Source organism: Silurus aristotelis (assembly GCF_946808225.1).
Source record: "Silurus aristotelis genome assembly, chromosome: 5".
Classification (NCBI taxonomy): domain Eukaryota; kingdom Metazoa; phylum Chordata; class Actinopteri; order Siluriformes; family Siluridae; genus Silurus; species Silurus aristotelis.
Window position 1 is genome coordinate 6,223,278 of NC_139578.1, and position 25,167 is coordinate 6,248,444.

The following is a 25,167-nucleotide window of genomic DNA, read 5'->3' on the forward strand; positions in this document are numbered from 1 at the left end:
TTAGCTCTGGCACAGCTATTGTTTCTCTATGAAGGCAACAGTATTGCTTTGCCTGCAGGTAAAGCTGCTCTGGACATCACACACAGCTTGAAATTGATTCATAAACGCTGCATGCAAAGTACGCTCAAATACAACTTTGACCACATTCGCGATAAGCTTTTCAGCCTAACCACTAGCAGAAGCCCTTAATGTGATGTACCAAAGACAGATTCACTAGTTACAGTGGAGGAGCAGCTAACGAACTGGCAAATATTCCAACAACAGCTTGACAGTTTGTCTCAATCACCCATTTTCTTGCCTTCCGCATCTCTATGGTCTTTTCTGAAGGAAAATCAAAGCCAGAAGTTTTATTTTCTTTGAGATTTCGATACATGCGGGATTAAGAGACATGCATAGCGGGCAAGCTCTTATCATTTATACAGTGTGCCTACCTTTGTAGTGAGGGAAGTGCAAAACATTGATCATCTGCAGGCACCCTTATGGTTTTCAAAAGCACATGCTTTGCTTGCCTCTTTCCAAATACCCCACCGTCAGAACAATTCAAAGTATTGAATGCAGATTTGCGATGAAACCAAAAGGTATTAATTAAATAATCCGCTGTATGATTAATAATCCATTCCAGGCACACTTCACCTCCTAGTAAGGAATTCATACCCAGGAAACGAAGCTTAGCTTTTTTTATTATGAGATAAAGGTTTGACTAACGGCTCAGCCATGCTCGGTATTCTATTGTGTAAAAAATCTCTGGTGGATGTCATAAGCTCACAGAAATGCAAAACCGTAGATACGGTGCAAAGTCTGCCAGCATTTTCTTTATAATAAAACTTGTATTATATAAAAGGCTAGATTAAACCTGCAATGGTTATGTACAGTGAATCTTCAAATGCTTCCATATCAGCCATATGAAAAAAAAACCAACACTGGAAGAGTCCTAACAGTATTGCCATAAATAGTTTACCTATAGTAGTTTGTCTTTTTCTTAACCGAAAAACAAACAATACAGCAACAAAATACATGCCTATAATAAACGTATACAGATGTTTAGCTTTGTATGTAGGAGTGTACGTGCATGTGTGTGTATGTGTGGGTGAGTGTATACACACCCGCAGAACATCTGGATATTGTAAAGGGTTGGGTCTTCCTCAAGGGGAGCTAGTTGCTGAAGACAGAGCTGCTCACAGCCACCATTAAATCCATCAGAGCAGTCGATGCCAATGTGGTGGTCATAGCAACCAGTGCCATCCTTCATTGGGCTCAGACCAGGAGGACACTAATACAAACAAAGCAAAAAAGACAAAAATAATCGAACTAATTAAATAAAACCATGAACATGTACTGTAATAATTAGAGCCAGGTGCAGAAATGTCACAACTTGTAATCAGTTATTATAAGACATGAAACAGATCCTTTCACAATTTGTATTTGTGTCAGCATTTTGTACATGATTTCCAGCCCACCCACACAGCTCTTACATAACTAGCGTTGAAATACAAGAGCATAAACAGCAGCACACACAAAGTCCCACAGGATATCACGAAACCCTCGCTCTCCAACTTCTTTGAATCGTGCTGCAATTACATGTGCGTACAGGTGAAAGTATACCAAGCCGAGATTACCCCACTTTTGCAACTCCACACCTGCTCTCTTTGTTTCACACCGTTCTAGGCATCTCCCAAAGCAATTTCTCTCAGCACCACACAGCCAGATTCACATGATGTTTCTGTCATCTCTGGCTTCAAAGGGGATTTTGATAGGTTGACTCTGACTACATACTTCTGCTTAGAGAATAGGAGTAATGTTTCTGTATTCCTTTGAGGCATTAGGGTATAAATTTCATATTCGTTCTTTCCAGTGTCCAGAACACACTGATTTGAGCAAAGGCCCTTCAGACTTTTTTTTTACTAAACAGATGAATACCTGTAAGGCTCGTTTGTGAGTTGTAAAAAAAAAAGTAAATAAATATTTTTTAAATGCTGTAATAATGAAGTATTATGTGTACTATATATTGCACCCTTGCAATTCTATAATAGGTTTATTGTATATACATGTGTATATTTGTAATGCATATTTATATTTGATTTATTTATATACATTGCTATTTGCACTTCTGGTTAGAAACTAACAGTATTTCATTTACCCTGTACTTGTACTCTGCACAATTACAATAAAGTTGAATCTAATCTAATTTTATCAAATCAAAAAATTAGATGCTGCACATTGAAATAGAAAAAAAAAACCGAAAAGAAAAGAAATTACATCTAAAAATCAGTCCAACAGACTTTGATGCTTGAATGTCCACCACTAAGCACATTCTTGGGGAAATGAATTTCTAGACCTAATTCTTATACAAAATTAAAACAGTGAGGTAATATTTTAATTCTGCTCCTTGCAGAGTCGAAACTAAGTCATATTGATATGTGTCACATTCATTTGAATTGCGTAACATGTAACTGTCTTAGACTTCAATCAAATCGTTTCAGTGATGGTGAAATAACAATGCAAATCATACCAGTTAGTCCTGAAAACCTTGTATCACTTTTTCATTTATCTTACTGACAAATAAACCTGTACAGGTCTTGAACTGAATGATATCAGCAGTGAATCAAATCAGATCAGTGCCAAACCAAATGGTATCAATGCTGAATCAGATTGTTTTAGCACTGAATTAAATCATCAGTGCGTTATTGTATCAGATCAGAAATTTTTTGTTGTCTCATTGCCTATTGTAACACATAGCTACTTTTGGAGGTGTATATTGCATCATCCGAAAAAGAATAATACCCCTAATCATAATGGAATATAGATTTATATAAATGTAAGAACTTAAATGTAAGTAGTTTTTGGGTTGCTCTCAGTAAACGAGTCTTTAGTGATGTCGGCGGCATGTACACAGCATCAGGGTTTCTCCAGATACTGCATTTCACTGGCTTTGTGGTTATCCCCCTCTCTAATCTATATATCCCTTAGTTATTAACCCCCACCATCCCCCAAAATAGTGGGTAATGCCCCTTTAGCAGCTGACCGTATAAAATTGAAAAGGAACATAATCCTTTAAATATGTTTAATAAAACCTAAACAAAATGCAGCAACTATAAAATCAGAAATAGACTCTGGTTGCAGTAGCCTTATTTTATCTACGACTATTTCGCACCTTCAGTCTATTTCAGTGTGAAAACTACAGATAGCCGAATAAAAGAAAAATGAACAGATGAAATAAAATTTTTAAAAGATAGGGAGAAAGGGGTGATGTGCTACAGATGACCCCTCTACTATTTCTCTGTTTTCTATTTCACACTGAAGTATAAGTTACTAAGTTTAATTAAATCGTGTTACACTATCCACCTGGAAGAGAATGTCCTATAGGTTAGCCTTTTGTTTTGTTGTTTATGGTTTCATCCCTATGTGGCCGAGAAGTATAATATGAGAGGTATAAAATATTTCAACAAATGCAGTGTTTAGGTGCAGGATCCAAAGGTGTTTTTAATAATTAAACTTCATAATTATTCTATAAAAAACAGCTGCAAAAATACCTTAAGCCTCCATTGTCTATATAATCACAGTGAGGGTCAGGATTTATTTTCATAATAAATTCTGACTCCTTATTAAATTGAACCCTAATTATATCCATCCATCCATTATACTGTATATTGGCTATTTTATCACTATTTACTAACATGCCAAGCGAGACCTCTATAAAGGCAGTTCACTCAGGACGATGAGGACCTAAAGAGCTGTCCATGACTCAGAAGCGGCACACTGACTATGGATTCAATCAGGATGGGATTTATGAAAAAAATATGGCTTAATCCATGGGGAAAATCTTCTGCAGCCCTTTACAGGCATCCTTTTTCTAATCAGAATTCAATAACCAGCGTCCATAAATGTGTAAGGGGTTTCTAACCAAAGAAGCTATGAGCATCCCATTTTCCCACTACAAATATTCTATAACAGCCTTTTCCAGAAATGTGAAATGTAATACACCTTTGCTGAGCTGGGTCAAAAAGCGTTTATAGTGATTGGATCACAGCCTTCTGTTTGCTGCTTCCTTTTGTGACCAGAGATTTAGAAAGGTCAATGAAATCAAAGCAAGGGAGAGTATATGGGAGTAGATAATATAAAAAGTATTTTTTATAATAATTTTTTTTTTTATATATATATATAAACGGGTCTTTTTGATAATGCCTTTTCACAAAGATTTATGATCAAGGAAAATGTATGTAAAAGGAAATGATTCAGTGTAAGAAGAAGAGAGGAACTGGAACCTGCATGATTTATTCTGGTTAGCAGGCCATTCCTATTTACAATGTGTTAGTCTTTTATCATTAGACGAATCAGCAACACACACACAATCACACACTTTCATGCAAAATCTGTAAAATCTGCACACGTGAAGCATAATAGTCAGAGAACTCGGGTTGCATTGGCATTATGACGAGCTCTTTAATTGCTTTCACACACCACCAAAATCTGCATAAATCAGCCATTTTATCTGATTGTGGTGCTCTGTTTCTCTACAGAGAAGCTTTGTTTCTGAATAAAACTCATTCTGCTTCAATAAAATGTTTATAAAATGCTCAGGAAAGGCACTTTGCTTATTCAATAAAAGTTTTAAAATAATTGATTATTTATTTATATTAAGATCGGTCATTCTAGAGTATTTTCTTGAGTATCATATCTGTTTGTAGCAATTTTTGGTTTACTTGTCTACACACAAGGTGACAGAATTGCACATTATTTTGCATTATTTATGATTCAGAATTAAAAAAAAAAAAAAAGGATTTTCAATCATCATTCTTCTTTCTAATTCTAATATATTCTTTGAACAAAAAAAATCGAAGGTTTCCCACTTTAAGCCAAATTTCTGACTTTGCCCTGACTTTCACGGACTAAATAGATGAATTTCCATGACCTATGACATTAATCTAAACAAAATCAACATTATTAAATGAACATTAATTCAAAATACATACTCAGTGACTGATACAATCTTTGTCATAAAATACACTTGTTTGAGCTTTGTTTAATATTCAAGTTCAACCCATTTCAATATCATTTTGCAGCATGATTTTAGAAGCCACTATGAGAGCAAACATAAATCATTTACCTCAGATTTTTACAACAAATGAGGGGAACAAGAATGTTGAAACTTTAAGCAATATATGCTTGTCATTGTGCATTTATGTCATTGTTCTATCTGTATGGGTTGAACTACATACTTTCTTTCGGCTTCTCCCGTTAGGGGTCGCCACAGCGGATTTCGCAATTGACTTAAGTGATTGCCAGTTGATAAGCGGGAAGGTAGTAAAATGTCACTGAAAAATAGCCTAAACATAACAATAGGCAAAACATGCAAAACAACGTAATAAAAAACATGACATAAAAACATTTTATTTCAATAAATTAAAACTAAAATTCAAAGCAACAAAAAAAATCCCTGACATTCCATTACTTATATATAGCCACGCACCCATTCGATTAGATTTGGGCTACTACATGTTATATTTAGTGTTGATTATTTTGGTATCAATTCAGAATATTGGAAGAAAGTCACAAACTATTAAAGATTTTATAATCTCAGGTCCCTTTTAAAGAAGGAATCTAAAAAAGATCCTTTTTAATATGTTGTAAACACAAACACACAAGGCAAATTCTTTTACACTTTAGACATTTTTGTTTGAAATTAGAAGAAGGATATGGGTCAATAGCTTTCACATGTTCACAACATTTTTGATTACCTGCAAAAAAAAAAAAAAAAAAGAAAAAGAAAGCTGAAATTCAGATTAATTCTATTACAAGTTTCATCTTTAAATATAATTCCCAAATGTCCTCAGTGTGTAGCAAAATAATTTGGCTTCGCTTTTCCTTGATGTGGACTATAAGTAGACATCCATCTCCTCCAACTACCCAAAGCTTAAACTAGTTGTAATGAAAATGATAATGAACCGTGATCCACCATGAAATGTTTTATCTCTTACCGCAGATATTTTATTCTAACCAGATTACTCCGAGAGCGCTTTAGCATTCTCAAGTCTTTCACAAATTCTAGTATGTATAAAAAAAAAAGGAAATCACACAAAAGATTCAACTTTGAAGATAAACATGTTTATATGTAGTATCATGTTATGTCTGGTTGCTCATAGAGACAACCATAACAAATTGTTCTGTATTGAAATCACATCACTTCTTTTTTTAAATGACAAGCAAACAACATTCATTGAAGCAAGAACAGTAGACAGGTTTTATTCTCCATCCCTCGGCATAGCAGCCAATTTCTCAGCACAAGTGTCCATATGTCTTTGTAAGCACAAGAACAGGAATTAGATTTCGGGTCACTTTAGGGGCCACGATCCAGAATTAGCACACCCTGGCATCTTGAACAGCAGAGTGAACAGCAGGACAGTGACAAAAATGGATAAATCCCTTTAAATCCACCTTCTGAAGAAAACATAGTGGTGCTCTATTAGAGCATTGCATTCTAGCCTCTATCCCACAGTGCATGCACTCACAGGACCTTTCAGGGTCTTAACAGACAACTGAGAACAGCTTAGCGGAAAGTGTTGCTGATGGATGGACTGATGGGTTGACCTTCTGTCTCCACATGCCCCAGGTTTAAATCTTGCCTTAAGGCAAAATTTGAGACATAGATGTGTGCTCATTAAGATCCAACCTTATGTCAGGTATAATTCTAACCTTATTGTGCTGATGATGGTCTACTGAGGTTAGATAGAGTTTGGATCAAACTGACCGAAGCCTGACCAAAGTTCTGCTTCTGGAAATCTAATCACAAGGATGCTAAAAACTCTACTAAAATCAAGAAAAGTTCTGACATTAGTATTAAACATTTATGTAAATCATTTGTTTGATTAAAGCTCAGCAAGAAAAGGAAAGATTTTCATGTAATTTATCGCTCAATTGCTTGTAAAAAAATTAAGACAACAACAATAATGGAATTATTAAAGATAAATAGATAATAGATATTATATTCAGAAATATATTAAAAACAGATGTACACAGCGACAATGAAAAACCACTTTCGCAAGCCATGCATTTTTGTACTTTTATGTGAATTTCGAAATTTTTATTTGGAAAAACCCGACAAACTGACGCTCAAATGGAAATGAGGACCACATTATAGTTCAGCCAAATTTATTGGCACTGCATCAGAACAACAAGGTAAATATAACTAATGACAGACTGGATCACAAGCTAAAATAAACTATTTTCTACAGAATTCAGAATTTTTCACTGCTGTAAATGCTGTAAATGCTATTCATTGCCATTTTAATTCACTAATAGCTTTAAAAAATAATACTCATAAAAAAAAAAAATAAAACTAAAAAAAATAATAACTCATGGCTTCTCAATTTCATGAGATTTATAATACGGTATTGCTGGCATCTGTCTTTGTTAACATGGAAAATCACAGAGATTCTCTTTGACGACCCCAGGCCGTCTTGTTTAGGTGTGAACAGGGACCAATTTATTTTTCATGCAGGCAGCAGCGAGACAGCTCGCTCTGCTATACCAATCGTGACAGAGGAAAAAGAACTAATTAATCACATCATCATTTAGCGATTATCAGACTTTAATCTAAATGAAGCCGCTGCTTGCTCTCCCCAAGAGTGCCGTACATCAGTGAGGTGGGTCACAGAGTGCCTGCTCATGCTGACTCCAATATTAAAGATGACGCTGCTGTCCTCAGACAGGGTGTTAATTGATTAGTGTGGAGCTGCACTCACAGGGAGCCAGCCACCAAGCTTTTCCGATCAGACGACGTGAGGCATGGTTTACACACTCTCTGTCAACAAGTAATTACAAAACATCAAGCTACAAATCGACAGATGGAACCTACATTGGCTAACAGGAAGAGTGAGGTAGTGTTTAATTTCCACAAGGTGAAATAGGGTGTTTTTTCTTTTTATATATTAATGATATCTGCATGGTCCATAAGCATGAGTCTAAAAAACAAACTGTGCTGTGCTGAAATTAAAAGATTGGTGACCCTCTATCTGAAGGACGCCTACACTGAGCCTTCACAATATTCATAAGCAATGCTTAAATTTTTCATAAAGCAACAGCACATAAGGCTTCTATCAAAACCTTGTATTTATCACTTCATCTTTACATGAAAGACAAATGAAGCTCATTTACCAGTTTGTAAATGTCGACTGAGAATCCTTTAATCATAAATTATTGGATTCTTTATTGACAGCATGTTTATGAAATCGCAAATCTTGAACAATCTTCCTGTAATCTTACCTTTTAGAAAATGCATTGTCAGTGTCTATGTTTAATATAATAGGAAATGGAAGTACTGGCTAAGTATTTCCATTTAAAACTACTATGAAAAATCGTTTTGCTACACTCAACCCTATTTTAAAGCCTGATAATTTTAATGTCCTCGAACTAAAGAAGTAATCAAATTAAACATTTATAACAGTGTCAGAAATCACTTTTTATGCAATTTTACTAATTTGTCTATGTGCCTTAAATGCAACGATTTCACTGATAGAAGGGAGCTGCATGTATGTTTAATTTACTGTGATGCCTATTAAGTTGGACAATTTCAATATCTGTTGGAAAATGTGTTTTAAAATGGACAAAAAGATACCTACTTATATGCAGTTCCTATTTTGAATGAGCACAATTATCCACAAGTACACTGCAAAATCTAGTGAAACATCTGTCCAGAAGGGTGAAGGTTATTATGACAGCAAATGGGGACTAAATGTTGAATGGAATTTTTAAAAAGCACATACCTGCACAATCTAATGGTCAGGTGTCCACAAACTTTGGTCATTAGAGTAATTTTTGCTGTTTTTTTTGGCGCAGAGGACATAGCACACGTTCACATTTTACAGAATTGATCAATTTGCACCTACCATATTTTCCGGACTATAAGCCGCTACTTTTTTCCCACTCTTTGAACCCAGCAGCTTAAACAATCAAGTGGCTAATTTATAGATTTCTCCTGGGGTTTTCCCGGTTTTACAAGCTTCAAGCCGAAAAAACTAAACCCCATAACATTAGACCAATGAAATTGCTGAACAGTAGGTTCAGGTGAACCAATGAAACTCTTTATATTAAATCGCCCTCCCACTGAATCGGGCCGCATCATAAATATGGATGATGTTCCTCTGACGTTTGACCTGCCGCTCACTCGGACTGTCAACAGGAAATGCGAATCATTCATCATGCTGAAAACAACCGGGCATGAAAAAACACGCTTCACCTGTGTTCTGAGCTGCACGGCATCGGAAGAAAAGCTTCACCAATGGTGATTTTTAAACGCACGACGATGCCAAAAGAAAATTTCCCGAGAGAAATTGTTGTGAAAGGAAGGAGGAAGACAGAGAACAATGACTTTCTTGGTAGGCTACTGTTTGGATACAAGCCGTGTAACAGGCACTGACTTTCGTTAAAGCCTGTGTAAAGTTCATTAGTTTAAATGTAGACACCTGCGGCTTATATTTGGGTGCTCTTAATAGTCTAAAATTACGGTAGTTGACGTAATTAACTTTTAATTCTACATGAATGATTTCTCCTCTCCTTGAACTGCCACCTTAACGTGGTGGAGGGGTTTGAGTACTCGAATGACCCTAGGAGCTATGTTGTCCGGGGCTATATGCCCCTGGTAGGGTCTCCCAAGGCAAACAGGTCCTGGGCGACGGGTCAGACTAAGAGCGGTTCAAAACCCCTTATGAGAGATACTACATCAGGGACCGTGACGTCGCCCGGTATGGCGCAGCCGGGGCCCCACCCTGGAGCCAGGCCCGGGGTTGGGGCTCGTATGCGAGCGCCTGGTGGCCGGGCCTTCCCCCACAGGGTCCGGCCGGGCTCAGCCCGAAGGAGCGACGTGGGGCCGCCTTCCAGTGGGCTCACCACCTGCAGGAGGGACCGTAAGGGGCCGGTGCTAAGAGGATCGGGCAGCAGTCGAAGGTGGAGGCCTCGACAACCCGATCCCTGGACACGGAAGCTAGCTCTAGGGACGTGGAATGTCACCTCGCTGGCGGGGAAGGAGCCTGAGATTGTGCGTGAGGTTGAGAGGTTCCGACTAGAGATAGTCGGGATCACCTCTACGCACGGCCTGGGCTCTGGAACCACACTCCTCGAGAGAGGATGGACTCTTTACAACTCTGGAGCTGCCCATGGTGAAAGGCGTCGGGCTGGTGTGGGTTTGCTTATAGCCCCCCAGCTCAGCCGCCATGTGTTGGAGTTTACCCCGGTGAACGAGAGGGTCGTTTCCCTGCGCCTACGGGTCGGGGATAGGTCTCTCACTGTCGTGTGTGCCTACGGGCCAAACGGCAGTATAGAGTACCCGGCCTTCTTGGGGTCTCTGGGAGGGGTGCTGGACAGTGCTCCGACTGGGGACTCCGTCGTTCTACTAGGAGACTTCAATGCACACGTGGGCAGCGACAGTGACACCTGGAGGGGCGTGATTGGGAGGAACGGCCCCCCTGATCTGAACCCGAGCGGTGTTCAGTTATTGGACCTCTGTGCTAGTTACAGTTTGTCCATAACGAACACCATGTTCAAGCATAAGGGTGTCCATCAGTACACGTGGCACCAGGACACCCTAGGCCGTAGGTCGATGATCGACTTTGTGGTCGTTTCATCTGACCTGCGGCCGTATGTCTTGGACACTCGGGTAAAGAGAGGGGCGGAGCTGTCAACTGATCACCACCTGGTGGTGAGTTGGATCCGATGGCGGGGGAGGAAGCTGGACAGACTCGGCAGACCCAAGCGTACTGTGAGGGTCTGCTGGGAACGTTTGGCCGAGCCTCCTGTCAGAGAGATCTTCAACTCCCACCTCCGGCGGAGCTTTGACCAGATCCCGAGGGAGGCCGGAGATATTGAGTCCGAGTGGACCACCTCCATTGTCGAAGCGGCCGCTCGGAGCTGTGGCAGTAAGGTCTCCGGTGCCTGTCGAGGCGGCAATCCCCGAACCCGGTGGTGGAAACCGGAAGTAAGGGATGCTGTCAAGCTGAAGAAGGAGTCCTACCTGGCCTGGTTGGCTTGTGGGACTCCTGAGGCAGCTGACGGGTACCGGCAGGCCAAGCGAACTGCAGCCCGGGTGGTTATCGAGGCAAAAACTCGGGCCTGGGAGGAGTTCGGTGAGGCCATGGAGAAGGACTATCGGCTGGCCTCGAAGAGATTCTGGCAAACCGTCCGGCGCCTCAGGAGGGGAAAGCAGTGCCCCACCAATGCTGTTTACAGTAGAGGTGGGGAGCTGTTGACCTCAACTGGGGATGTCGTTGGACGGTGGAAGGAATACTTCGAGGATCTCCTCAATCCCGCCGTCACGTCTTCCATTGAGGAAGCAGAGGCTGAGGGCTCAGAGGCGGACTCGTCCATCACCCAAGCTGAAGTCACCGAGGTAGTAAAGAAACTCCTCGGTGGCAGGGCACCGGGGGTGGATGAGATCCGCCCTGAGTACCTCAAGTCTCTGGATGTTGTGGGGCTGTCTTGGCTGACACGCCTCTGCAGCATTGCGTGGCGGTCGGGGACAGTGCCTCTGGAATGGCAGACCGGGGTGGTGGTCCCTCTTTTTAAGAAGGGGGACCGGAGGGTGTGTTCCAACTATAGGGGGATCACACTTCTCAGCCTACCTGGGAAAGTCTATGCCAGGGTACTGGAGAGGAGAATACGGCCGATAGTAGAACCTTGGATTCAGGAGGAACAATGTGGTTTTCGTCCAGGCCGTGGAACACTGGACCAGCTCTATACCCTCTACAGGGTGCTGGAGGGTTCATGGGAGTTTGCCCAACCAGTCCACATGTGCTTTGTGGATTTGGAAAAGGCATTCGACTGTGTCCCTCGCGGCGGCCTGTGGAGGGTGCTCCGGGAGTATGGGGTCGGGGCCCTTTACTAAGGGCTGTCCGGTCCCTGTATGACCGAAGCAGGAGCTTGGTTCGCATTGCCGGCAGTAAGTCAGACTTGTTCCCGGTGCATGTTGGACTCCGGCAGGGCTGCCCTTTGTCACCGGTTCTGTTCATAATTTTTATGGACAGAATTTGTAGGCGCAGCCAGGGGTCGGAGGGTGTCCGGTTTGGTGACGACACGATTTCGTCTTTGCTCTTTGCAGATGATGTTGTCGTGTTGGCTTCATCAGACCAGGACCTTCAGCATGCACTGGGACGGTTTGCAGCCGAGTGTGAAGCGGCTGGGATGAGAATCAGCACCTCCAAATCCGAGGCCATGGTCCTCAGTCGGAAAAGGGTGGCTTGCCCACTTCAGGTTGGTGGGGAGTTCCTGCCGCAAGTGGAGGAGTTTAAGTATCTTGGGGTTTTGTTCACGAGTGAGGGAAGGGTGGAACGGGAGATTGACAGACGGATCGGTGCAGCTTCTGCAGTAATGCGGTCGATGTACCGGTCTGTCGTGGTGAAGAAGGAGCTGAGCCGCAAGGCGAAACTTTCGATTTACCGGTCAATCTACGTTCCTACTCTCACCTATGGTCATGAGCTCTGGTTCATGACCGAAAGGACAAGATCCCGGATACAGGCGGCCGAAATGTGCTTCCTCCGCAGGGTGGCTGGGCGATCCCTTAGAGGGTGAGAAGCTTAGTCACTCGGGAGGAGCTCAGAGTAGATCCGCTGCTCCTCCACATCGAGAGGGGTCAGCTGAGGTGGCTCGGGCATCTGTTCCGGATGCCTCCTGGACGCCTTCCTGGGAAGGTGTTCCGGGCGCGTCCCACTGGGAGGAGACCCCGGGGAAGACCTAGGACACGCTGGAGAGACTATGTCTCCCGGCTGGCCTGGGAACGCCTTGGTGTCCCCCCGGAAGAGCTGGAAGAAGTGTCTAGGGAGAGGGAAGTCTGGGCATCTTTGCTTAGACTGCTGCCCCCGCGACCCGGCATCGGATAAGCGGGAGAAGATGGATGGATGGATGGATGAATGATTTCTAACTTCGAAAAAAATAAAAAGACGACACTATAGAAAATAAACTAGCAGCTATTTGTAATCAGCTTCTGATATTTTGTTTGTTGTAATAGCATAACGTACTTGACCTGCACTCTGGTTCACACAGACACACTGGAGTCCATCTACTGTACTGTAGCAGCCAGCTATTAAAAACTATGAGCAATACTATCATTAAAATCATCACCACTGTTTTATAAAAAATTTAAGCAACGCACAAAAATGTGTTATAAAAGTACTTGTGGGTACCATTTGAATTAACATATTAATACACTGCAAGAATGAAGTGTATGAATCATTTATATGAAGCTTATTTTAAACATTTCAATATTAATTACTGACATAAAAACATGTTATTAAAACAAAATTAATTTTAATGACTAGCAAAGTGTGAGGATTATGCTTGGGGTCTATACTTCCCATCTGCCACTTCACCATCTTACATGGTCTCTGCATCTGTTTCACATTTAAGGTTAATTAGAACTTGTATTTAAGTGTCACTCTGGACCTTACTCATGGTCTTGGGTTTGTCCACCATGATCTTCTTTCACAGCTTTCGATATTATGCTTAGGTTGGGGATTTCTTGTCAATGCTTTTAGTCAATTAGTGTTATTTATTCATCTAGAGTAAATTTGCACTGTAAAACTAAGGGAGTTTTTCTATGCCACAGTCGCACCAGGCTTGCCAATAAAGGATAAATACACATAGTTCACTTATTTAAACCTGCTTTGGTACAATGTCTATTGAAAAAACTCAATGACCAACTGACCAATGACCAATGATTAAACACCAACTGAATTTAATTTACATTTCAGAATGCGAGTGCTGCTCATATAAATGCCACTAATAGGAGAACAACGCAGTATTTAGCAAAACCCCATATGAGATGCAAAACTTGTTAATGAACTGAAAAATAATCCTCATTACCTTATGCGCACTTTGAAATATGTCTTTGTTTTGGTGTCCTCATGCACGGCCCCAGATTGCGCTGATTGATGACATGAGCACAGCCTAGTAATTTCCTTTAATTCTGAGTCTATTATTAGAGGATGTTCATCATCTAATCTGACATGTAAAAAATGTTATCTCACATTCCGTATGGAATTTGGCCAAGCTTTAATTGGGATCATCTCATACAGTGTAGAGCAAATAGCAATCTTAAAAGACAACAGTACAGTAGAACCTTAACACATGCTTCCTGAAACACATCAATTCAGACACTTTATCTTGCCTTTGTCCCTATATCTGAATTTACATACACTAACGAAAGGTAGAATTTGCTCTGATTGACAGATGAGGATGTAATTCCTGAGCCCAGAAATCATGAACAATTCTGCTCCTTTAGGGACCTGGCCTTAGATTGATGTAGCATTAGGATTTAGACTCAAAATCATCTGATGATATAGAGAATGACTTTTCCACTGTAAATTTTTTAAAGCTGCACAGATCTTATTAATCATGTGTTGGCTATAGCTTTTTAGGAAGGTTAAAACTGGTGTAAAAAAATGCACCACTAATCAAAAGTTAATTTTATTTTCTGTGAGTTTTAGGGATTGTGTTAGACATGTGGACATGTAGGATATTTTTAATCCAACTGACCTGAATACAAATAATACATGTTATTCAGTTTGTCAGTTTAATTTAGATTAGGGCTAAAATGATTCCTCAAGTAATTTAAGTAATATGAATACAAAAATATCATTGAGGCAAATTATTTGGTTTGCTTAGTTAATTTAACTACACACGGAACATTGTGTTTCCCTACGGACCTTTTTTACTGAAGCATCACCCGCTAAACTTTGGAGCGCTTTGGACCGGAACTACAGAAGACGCTGCAAAATAAAATTAAAAAAGGAAGAATGGGGAGAAAACAGCAAAGGGCATGAAGATTCAATATTAAGTCTGTTTCCACCACAAGTTTGCCTAATTCCGGCGTTTTTTCTCTTCGCAAATCTGACTTTATTTTTTGCAATTCCCACTTTTTTTCTTTTTTTTTTTTACCAATCAGGCAGCGTCAGAAAGCTTTACACATTGAAAATGAAATGGGCTACAATCAATAGAATCGCATGGTATGAAACTAAGCCTCCAATCCCTGGGGAGAACTCTGTCTAACAATCAGCTCTGGAAGAGACAGAACAAGACAAATAAGGCAGAGGAGGTTCATACACCTTCAAACTTCAGGATGTACCAGAAATGTTGGCTGTTTACAAGAAATAAAATCTGAATTACAAGAAATAAACCCGGAATTGCATGGAAAAAAAGTTAGAATTAGGCAAAACTTTTTTCAGTGGTGGAAATGGGCTTCCATGGGATTCAGGCCAAAGAAAACCACAAAAAGTTTCCAAAGTATGCAAACATTTCAATTTAAATTTCTTTAATTCTTTCTTTTAAGAGTAATCTAAAATTTATTTTTAAATTATTATTTACGATTTATTGTATTTATATATTTGTATTTGCATTTGATGTAACATGGCAATTAAACACTTTCTTTTGGCTTCTCCCGTTATTGGTCGCCACAGCGGATCATCCGTATTCATGATCTGCATGTTTGATTTGGCACGTTTTTACGCTGGATGCCCTTCCTAACGTAACCCTCCCCATTTATCCGGGCTTGGAAACGGCACTAAGGCTTGTGCAACCCTAATAGCTGGGGTTGGTTCCCCGACCAGGGATCGAACCCCGGGACGCGGTGAGAGCACCGCATCCTAACCACTAGACCACCAGGGAACCTTGATGTAACATAGCAATTAAATGGATTTAGTTTTCCCCAGAAATTCTTTTATGAAATTTCAGCAATAAAAATAAAAATAATTCCAAAAATGAAACACGTTACTTGTTCCTTTAAAGAAACCTGTCTTATTGTATCTTGTATATTTACCATTTTCCTTTAATAAAGAAACAGCACTTCTTAATGAATTACTCTATTAATCATTGGAATAATCGTTAGAATACTCGATTACTAAAATAATCAATAGCAACAGCCCTGATTTGGATTGAACAATTATTTCCTTTTGGAATCCTACATGCTCATCTTATCTGAATGATTTATCTCAGTTCAAACTGGTCTGACATGAAGAAATCCTCACATGGCCATGGCAACATGGTGTGTAGTCTGGAATTGCCATTTTCCCCCTTTTTCTCTCTAAACATAATAAAATGAAATGATATTATTTATTATGTATCAGCACCCTACTGGGAAATGCCTTGTTGTTAAAAATGGTATTATGACTCAGTAATGCTTGTTCTTTAAAATTGTGAACAAAATGAACAACATCCCATTAGTTTTGAAGTACCAATGTGATAGTCAATACTATTTCAACCCTTACACTGTTGGTCATTAAAGTGAAACTGAAGAGTCTTTACACAGGCCAGTAAACTCATTACCTATTGCTAACCAGAGCTACATACTGTAATGCCTGTCCAGTCTAATACATTTCTGAGATAATGCCTTTTCTCTTGACCACCAGGTTAGTAGCCTCCACCCGACAAGCAAGAAAGAAAAGATGTGCCATCTTTAATCATTAGTCAGTGAAAGATTATATTTTTAAGAATACAATGAAAAAATTGCATCATGCCACTGTTGACTGGTGAATGATGTTGAAAGCTTCTTATCTCGCATCTGCACTGCCAAATGTAACCACACACACACACACACACACACACACACACACACACACACACACACACACACACACACACACACACACACACAAAGTGGGAATGCAATCATGCTGTGAATGAGACAAGGATGAAACCTAATACAATTCTCAGCAGGTACAGATAATATGTTCTAAATGGAAGCAAATACACTTTTTTTTTTTTAAAGCTTGCCGAAAAGGCCAGGTTTTTACTTTCATGCGAGTGCGACTGAGTGGTCAGATATGAAGCACAGGACACCGAAAGGCCACGTACATTATACAAATGTCCTGTGCTGTGGAATACAATTACAGCCTTAATAGCAAGTAATTATCTGTTCAGGGTCAGTGTGGTTTAAATTAGTTATGCTATTATTCTGATTCGATTTTAGTAACTAGTACTTGTTCAAAAAACACAATAGAAAATCTAGACGGAATGCACAAAACAAAAAAATAACTGCACAGGTGATACATTTAACCTGGAACTATAGCAAAGTGCACTAATCACACTGAGATAAAAAGTAAATCTGATATCACATTAAGCATCAGGAAGACGGTAAGAGGAACCAGAATCCTTGCATCATTTGTACGAATTTTTAAATAATAGTAAAAGAAAAGTTAGTACCTGGAATGGCCTGGAATCATAGAGCAGTAAAGCAATTTCCTGGGCTTTATTTCGAAATTGATATTTTCTTTGTTTCACTTTGCTTGGTTAGGCAAAAAAAAAAAGTCACATACTATTAGAGCAATGGCTAACAAGTAAACAAAAAAGCATGTAGAAAAAGGGACCAGGTTAACGCACCACACAACCGGTGGAGTCCAACTTTCGATCAGATATGCAGCGGAAGTTACGGCTGCAGCCGCCGTTGTCCTTTGAGCAGTCTCGCACCGGGCCAAAGGAATCCAGCAGAACTTCCAGACTGTCGAAGGATGAGGAAATCATCAGCTCCTCCCTGAGAAAAGTGAAAAATACAGAGTACAGACTGTCAATAACTAATATTTAGAAAGCCTGACAGAAGTAAGTTGCAATAATATATCTAAATTACTTAAGTGTACATGGCCTTTTCTTTTAATAACATTGTTTTTAGCCTTAAGTAAAAACATTTGAGAGTTAGCAATTGAGCTCGGTTTGCCACGTCATGAAATAAACTCAACAGCTTGTCAGCAGTAACATGGCATATGAATAATTTGTGCTTATGTTATATTTGGTTTGGGTGCTGTTACATAAATCATGATGTAACTCAAATCCTGAAAAACTTCTTCCTGTGACTCATACCAACTCCCTATGCTTCCTTTTTGGGAGCTTCCATATGTTTGTTGCTAATTTATTAACTAAAATACAAAGCCCCATTTAACTTGAAATTCCTACTTAAAGAGACGTCCTCTTCTAGAGTTCAGCAAGTGGCATTAAATCAACATGGCCGCTCCACATCAACAGCAAATAAAACAGCACTTTTTACTTTTTTTATTTCGTTGTAAATTAAAGTGTTTGTCTTAGATCATATAGACATATTTACTTGTTAAATCTATGACTATACAGCTTAATCTTTGAGGAGGTACATATGCACCAGTCTTGATAGTAACCTGGCTAGCTAGTTACTAACAAAAGATCTAACTGTCTAACTCTGCAAGGATATGTCTTAGCACATAGCTGATTTGCTATGCTGGACAACAAACTACATTAAATCTTGTTATTTTCATTTCATTCAAGTGTAAAGAGATGTTCCTATAATATTTTTGATGTGTGCCATCATTAAATAATTAAACAATCATTCAAGTAATCATTTAATCAATTAAAAACTTGTGTGAAATTGTGTAGATTTTGTTAAGCCGATTCAAGTTCAAGTTAAAATTTTATTTGTAACATACACAAACATACAGATTACGACATGCGGTGAAATGCTTTATACGACTGTACAACATTTAAGCATGAAAAAACGATTGAGGCAAATGTGTTAGTTCTGAGAATCCTGTAATGCTGACCTGGTGAACCTGTTACTGTTGCGTTGTTTGAGCTGTACTGAATAAAAATCATGTGTTTTTCTTTTTTTCAAAGCATTAAATAACAAACTATCTATAATGTACTGTTTTGATATTTGGAAAAAAAGCAATAATTATGATGGTAAAACAGAAATGCGACCTTTTTATTGCCTGATATGTATTGAGCGTCACTTTTTTACTGGGGCACTGAGTAAGTGGAATATGTGTGATAAATGGAGAGGATTCATGAGCATGCAGCCACATCTCACCTGGTGAGCGAAAAAAAAAAAAAAAAAAGGCTGTATTGTTTTGCAAATGCAATGCCCTTGCTCACTCTATGCTGAATGATAGGACCATTCAAATTAGTTTGATGATTCATTGTTATTATTACTTTTTTAAACCAAAAAAAGGGTTTAAGACAAATGAAAACATTTCTAGAAAGACAGGCTAATAAAACTGATAAGATAAGGACTAAGGCATCTTTGTGAAGCTATATTATTCAATACCATATGAGAATAACTTCCTTCTTAAGTTGTCACCAATTGCTTTTTGGGCTTTATCTATCTTTATGTTTGTTGTCTAATCTATTCCCCTTATTTACTGGAATAACTGGAGTTTAGATTGTGTACCGTTGGACAAAATTTTTTTTACACAAATTAGCATAATGAGCATTCAGATAAATAACATTATTGAATTACCACTGAACACATAATCACTCTTTTCCTTTTGTAATGAGACAAATCTACTTCAGTGAAGGCTTCTTTCTGTAGGGCTTCGAGAATAAACTCCACTAGCATTTCCTTTCATCGGGTACACAAATTAAATAGTTAAAAACTTGATGTGGAAATGTAAATGTAAAATCATATGAACGTCAGATCCAAAGTTCAAGTTAAAACACTATGTAGTATACACTATGTAGGGGTAGGGGTAGCTCAGTGGTTAAGGCACTGGGTTACTGAACGCTTATTTACAGAAGCACTGATGCAAATACACGCTTAACAGTTATACTATCAGCTTTGCGGTTGTTTGAATAGTAAGAATACAGCTCTGGACCTGACACAGCGCATAACACACTTTAGATGTCCACACACTTGAACTGGAAAAAAAAAGCTCTGCATAGAAATGTGTGTAAGGTTAAAAATCAATGGAAATGTCAACCACAACCTGTTCTTATTAGATATATACTTCTGAAAGGTAACAAGTACACATAGGCTCTCATATCAGCAGTTTCTGTAGTTCTGCATACATTCGGCAGCGTAGGTAGACTTTCTTAATAACCTTTGAGAATCTGCATTATCAAGTAATACAAAGTAAACCATCTGTACATGAATTAAACTTTTAAGGTAGTACTAAGTGTTTGGTGTGTTGGTTTTGCTTGATTAACAGTTTGATTACAGATTTGTTGCTTTATTACAATTTTAGTTTAACCGTGTCTTTGTTTTTTTTCTGCTACTCAATATTGCGTTATCTGTCTCTCTTGTTTGCCATGTTTAATGTTAATAAAGGCTGCACTTGCATCTCTCTGGCAGCTTTTTATAGCAGTGCATTAAGCAAGTTCTTGCTTTCAATTTTCAAATTATGAAATAAAAAATAAGAAAAAATTTTTTTTTTTTTGCACAAACAAACACGGATGCCCAATAGTAACAAAAAAATCAGCAGAGTACTCTCAGACAGCAAAGTTTATCAGAGAGCAAATCTTTATAAACTATTCATCCAAGGCCTGCAGTGTGTAGCCAAGAATCAGTGTAACTGTGTGAATTACCGTGAGACATTCTAGTGAACTCAACCCACCCGACAGTGAGGCAATTTTCACTCAACTGCACCTACATGTCTTAGGGCGTATAGCTCCAGTGTCTGAGGAGTGCCTGGTCTGTCAAATTTACCTTTGGGACGCCAGTCATTTTGCATGAGCAATGTACTGAAATCCAGAGGAATGTCATTTGCCCCCCAAAATCTGAGGAAACTTCAGGACATTCTGGCCCACCTTGTTCCAATTTAGAGCTAGCACAGGACGCACAGGGTGAAATGATGCATGCTAGTCATGGACAGAGGTGGAATTTGTGTGTGTATGCATGCCAGTGTGCGGGAGTGTGAGGTATACCCAAAATAGGAAAAGAGAGATGTTTTGTATAGAAACAGACTTGGGTAACTCCCATGAGGTTAGCTAGCACTTGTAAAACTTTGACAAATTTCTAAGACCAAACTGTCTGTAGCTGTGATGTGTGTGTGTGTGTGTGTGTGTGTGTGTGTGTGTGTGTGTGTGTGTGTGTGTGTGTGTGTGTGTGTGTGTTTGTGTGTGTGTGTGTGTGTGTGTACACGTGTATGTGTGTAAGAAATATGACACATATTAGCTAAGCAATGACTGAAGCTTAACAAAGCATCCTATATACAGCATGTTGACCTCCCTAATTAAGGTCAATATAAGATGTGTTTGCTCAGCCATACATGCCCATTAAGAGATCTTTCCAGGATTATTACAGCATCGACTGTAAGAATATATTTTTTTAAAGCTATAAACATATACAAAAATGACTCTTCCTCAGTAACAATAACAGCTTTACACACTCTTGGCATCCAGATACCCAAGCTGTTCTACGCTAGTTGGGTATTTCTTTCTGACCTTGCGATCCAGTTTATCCTGGAGCATATTAATAGGATTTCAGTCTGGTGACTGAGCAGGCATTTATAAGTATAATATACATAAGTATATAAGTATAGTATATAAGTATACTGAGCAGCCATAATAACTAACACTCCAGTTGTCTTTTTGCTCTCTAAAACACTCTTACGGAGCTTGGATGTGTGCTTCAGGGCATTGTCTGGTTGTGTGGTGAAGTTGGTTTCAATTAGCTACAGCCACAGCATGTGTCTAATTATGGGATGGTAGCCATGTTGGTTACAGCTTTAGATCTTATAATGAGTAATTGACTAATCAGTAAATTAGCCAAACTCCTTCTGTAACCATTATTTAATCCCGACTGGTTTTATTGCTGCTTAACTTCAATTTACAAAATAAATAGTGACATCTGTTATAATGTCAAAATTCACCAAACGTGTACACCAATAAAGTCTTTTTTTTTTTTTTTTTTTTTTTTTTTTTTTTTTTTTTATTACAAAATTTATCTAAGAAACAGTTAAGTAAGTAGAACGCTAAATAAACATCAAGTGCAAAACAACTATATTTGGTTGTAATACCCGTTCAGAATTCTTCCACTTGCCGCATGAGTCTGAAAACAGTATGAAAAATATCAATACAGCATTTAGTCATTACTTGAAAGTGTGTATTTTATTTCTCTAATCGATTTATGATGAACTTCAATGGCCATTTATTTCCTCAGCTATTATTAGATAAAACTTGCAGTAGAAGACCATCAAATTTCTTCACAATTACTCCTGATTGCTGTGGCCTTACAAAAACACCCTGCAGTGATATAATTAGAACAAGAGTGATCATTTGTTTTTCAGCATTTGTGGTACTTCAAAATATTTAGCAATAATGAGATTTATTTAAGCTGGGTATTACAGTACATACTGAGTGATATGGTTTGCATTATTGGACATTATTCTAAACACATGATACCAGAATTAACAGATAGATTATTTGTCATTGAAGAGATCAGTAACTCATATATGGCATATAAGAAGAAAGAACAGAAAGTGATGTATGTCAGAATTGGAAAAAAGTGCTTTAGGTGACTTAAAAAATTAAAAAAAATTACTAAAAAGAGTACAAAGATGGTTTGTTCATCTTTTTTATCTGGACCAAGTACATTTCCATGAAGTTAGAAGTAAAGTGTTTGAACACCTGACTATCATTTATGTTAAAATCACACACTAGTACACCAAAGCGAGGTCCATGGCTTAAGTAGTTTGGGGTAAGAGTACTTAAGTGTTGCCAAAGAGCCTTGACCTCAACCCTAATGAACACATGTGGGGTGAACTGGAACACTGACTGTACACAAATCCCCATAGTCATTCTCACACTATCTAGCAGAAAGCCTTTCTAGAAGAGTTCGCTTTTATAACAACAAATGGAGACTACATTTAAAATGGCAGGTTAAAAAAATAAATCTCAGTGAAATGGTCTGGTGTCCACAAACATTTGCTCATAAAGTGTATGTTGTGTATTATTGCAAATATACTGCTATAAAAGCTAAAAAAGGAGTTTGGCTATGTCCTGTTTTACATCTGTAAAGTTAATAAAGTTTCCCACCTAACGTCTACGGCGTCTTCCATGACAGTCATATCTGTCTTACACTTGGCAGAAGGGTTGATAGCCAGCTCAGCTGGTGGAATGACAAAGCTTTTGCTCAGTGGCAGCCACATTCCTTCTCCCAGAGTGTATGTGAACCTGAAACAAGAAAGAAACACTTCAGATTGTGTGACAAAAATAGATTAATAGTTTGTCAGTAATTCAACACTGCCTGCCACAGCAATATGGCATTCTGCTGACAAAATGGGTGCAGAATTTGCATGGAATATATTTCTTCTAGTATCTAGAAATGATTGAATGATGACACACACTACTTACAAGAAACCCCACTACTTCATAAAAATGCGGGCTAATATATATATAGTCGAGTTAAAAATACACTTTAAAATATCCTTTTATAAAATTATTAATGCGAAACATTTAGTTACTATACCAAGTAAAAGCTAATGGCAATAACAGATAACATCAATCATAAACACTCACACAAAAGCATAAACACTCACACAAAAAAGAATATGGTCCTATATTGCAGTAAATACTGCATTAAGCATCATGTCAGAAACAAATATACTGTATGTGCTTTCACAATGATCTATTTCTTAATAATATTCTGAAATGTATCGAGCTTTACATATTACACTTGTAATTCTGTGTTAACAATCAATTATTAATATTATTACTATGATTTTATTTTATTTCTTTAATGCCAGAAAGGTCGACCAATGTTGTGCAATGCCTGATTTACATGTTGATATAAATGTATTTGTATATTCATTTGGTTATATTCATAAACCAGCTCAGGATTAGAAAAGGTAAAATAAACATATCACAGTCTTCATAGGCTTTTCATCCTCATGTTTCAAACAGAGCACCTACACACTGTGAGCCTCAGCGCAAGTCTACAGCAGCCAGACAGTGTTGTCTCAAGTTTCCCACCTTCCAAAGTCTGCAAATGGAAAGACTTCAGGTTTACATGGCATTGTGTAAGCTAAGAAATGCAACCCCTGGAGTCAAACTGTCTGTAACACTCCTGGCTGTGTTTCACGTACAAACTCCACTTTTGGATTTTACTTTTTGCAGAATAATGTCTACAATATATTGAGCAGCATTTGGACACAGTCTATACAGTACTTTAGGTGAACTCAGTGGACACAAATGTATTCTGTAAAGACAGATAAATTTTGTCAGCGGCATTTAATTCTTTTGTTAGAATCTTCAGGAATAAAATAGAAAGCATTATTTTAGACCGAGGAATCAAGCTTGACATTTTATAAAAGAAAAGACTACAATTTCGTTGGTGGTTAATATACCTAAAAAAAAAAACAAGATTTCATTTAAAGGTCATGAGTCCAAATCTTAGCAACACTTAACTGCTCAGCTGTATAAATGTAGATCGCTCTGGATAAGGGCATATGCCAAATGTCATAAATGTACATACCATGTTGTAAATTATATATAATAATTATTTTTATTTATTTTCATCCTTTTGTCTATTTTTTGGATAATATCAAGCCAAATTCTTAATAGCACAGACTTAGATCATTAGCAATTCATTTACTGCTAAAATTGATATAAAAAGAAAATTATATACAGCAAATAGATAGTTAATTTAATATGAAGAAGTAGAAGAAAGTTAGCTATAAACGTGGTTTCATACAACAGATCCATTAATCCAAATGGACTGAGCATTTATTTCCATACCCCAAAAGTAAATAAGTGGATCTTAATTAAAAAAAATAATAAAATAAAATAATAATAATAATATATATATATATATATCTATATATCATAATATTTGCATATGTTAATAAACAAAATTTAATATTCATGATTTGTTTTGCAGCCTCGACAAGAAACAATAAAATGTTGTATCTTGTATTTTATCCACAAGAAAATGTAATATAAAACAATATAACAATAACATAGGGGAAATAAAAAAAAATAAAAAAGCTTGTAAAGGAACAGAGAAAAGTTGCTGTTGTCACAAACCTCTCGGTCTCCAAGACAGTGCATCGCATTCGGGAAGGTTAGAACAGATAGGTTAAGAAGACCACACAATTTTGGCCAAGTTAGGAACATAGGAGGATAAAAAAGCTTCAAAACACACACAGTGATCATGGGCAATTATGAACGTGAATAGTGGGAATACATGTTGATAGCTATTGCGTAACATTTGTTCTGACTTTGCTAAGAAGCACACAATTCAACCAGAAGATAATATTTTGTTAACACTGGATAATGTTTTGCTAACACAGCATGATTTCACCTCAACCTAGATTGCTGAAGTCTTCAAAAATATATTCCCTCAGCTGGATTTAATGATGCTGGTGAAGAATGGTGCGAAAATCGTTGGTGTTTTTTAATGGTTCCGGAAATTTACAGTGTACATGGGTTTCCAGTCAATTTCTTGTCAGTCACATG

The 25,167-nt window shown here is 38.2% G+C and overlaps 1 protein-coding gene across 6 annotated transcripts in view; it reads right to left on the reverse strand.

The window, feature by feature from the left end:
- The window catches only part of astn1 (astrotactin 1), a 286,126-nt gene that overhangs the window by 138,279 nt on the left and 122,680 nt on the right, over window positions 1-25,167 (reverse strand). For all 6 annotated transcript variants that reach the window (XM_083541649.1, XM_083541648.1, XM_083541646.1 and 3 more), the window contains 3 exons: window positions 22,747-22,884; window positions 17,356-17,506; window positions 1,104-1,270 (listed from right to left, as the gene is read on the reverse strand). In XM_083541649.1, the coding sequence (XP_083397775.1) occupies window positions 1,104-1,270; window positions 17,356-17,506; window positions 22,747-22,884 (456 nt within the window). The remainder of the gene's footprint in view (window positions 1-1,103; window positions 1,271-17,355; window positions 17,507-22,746; window positions 22,885-25,167) is intronic.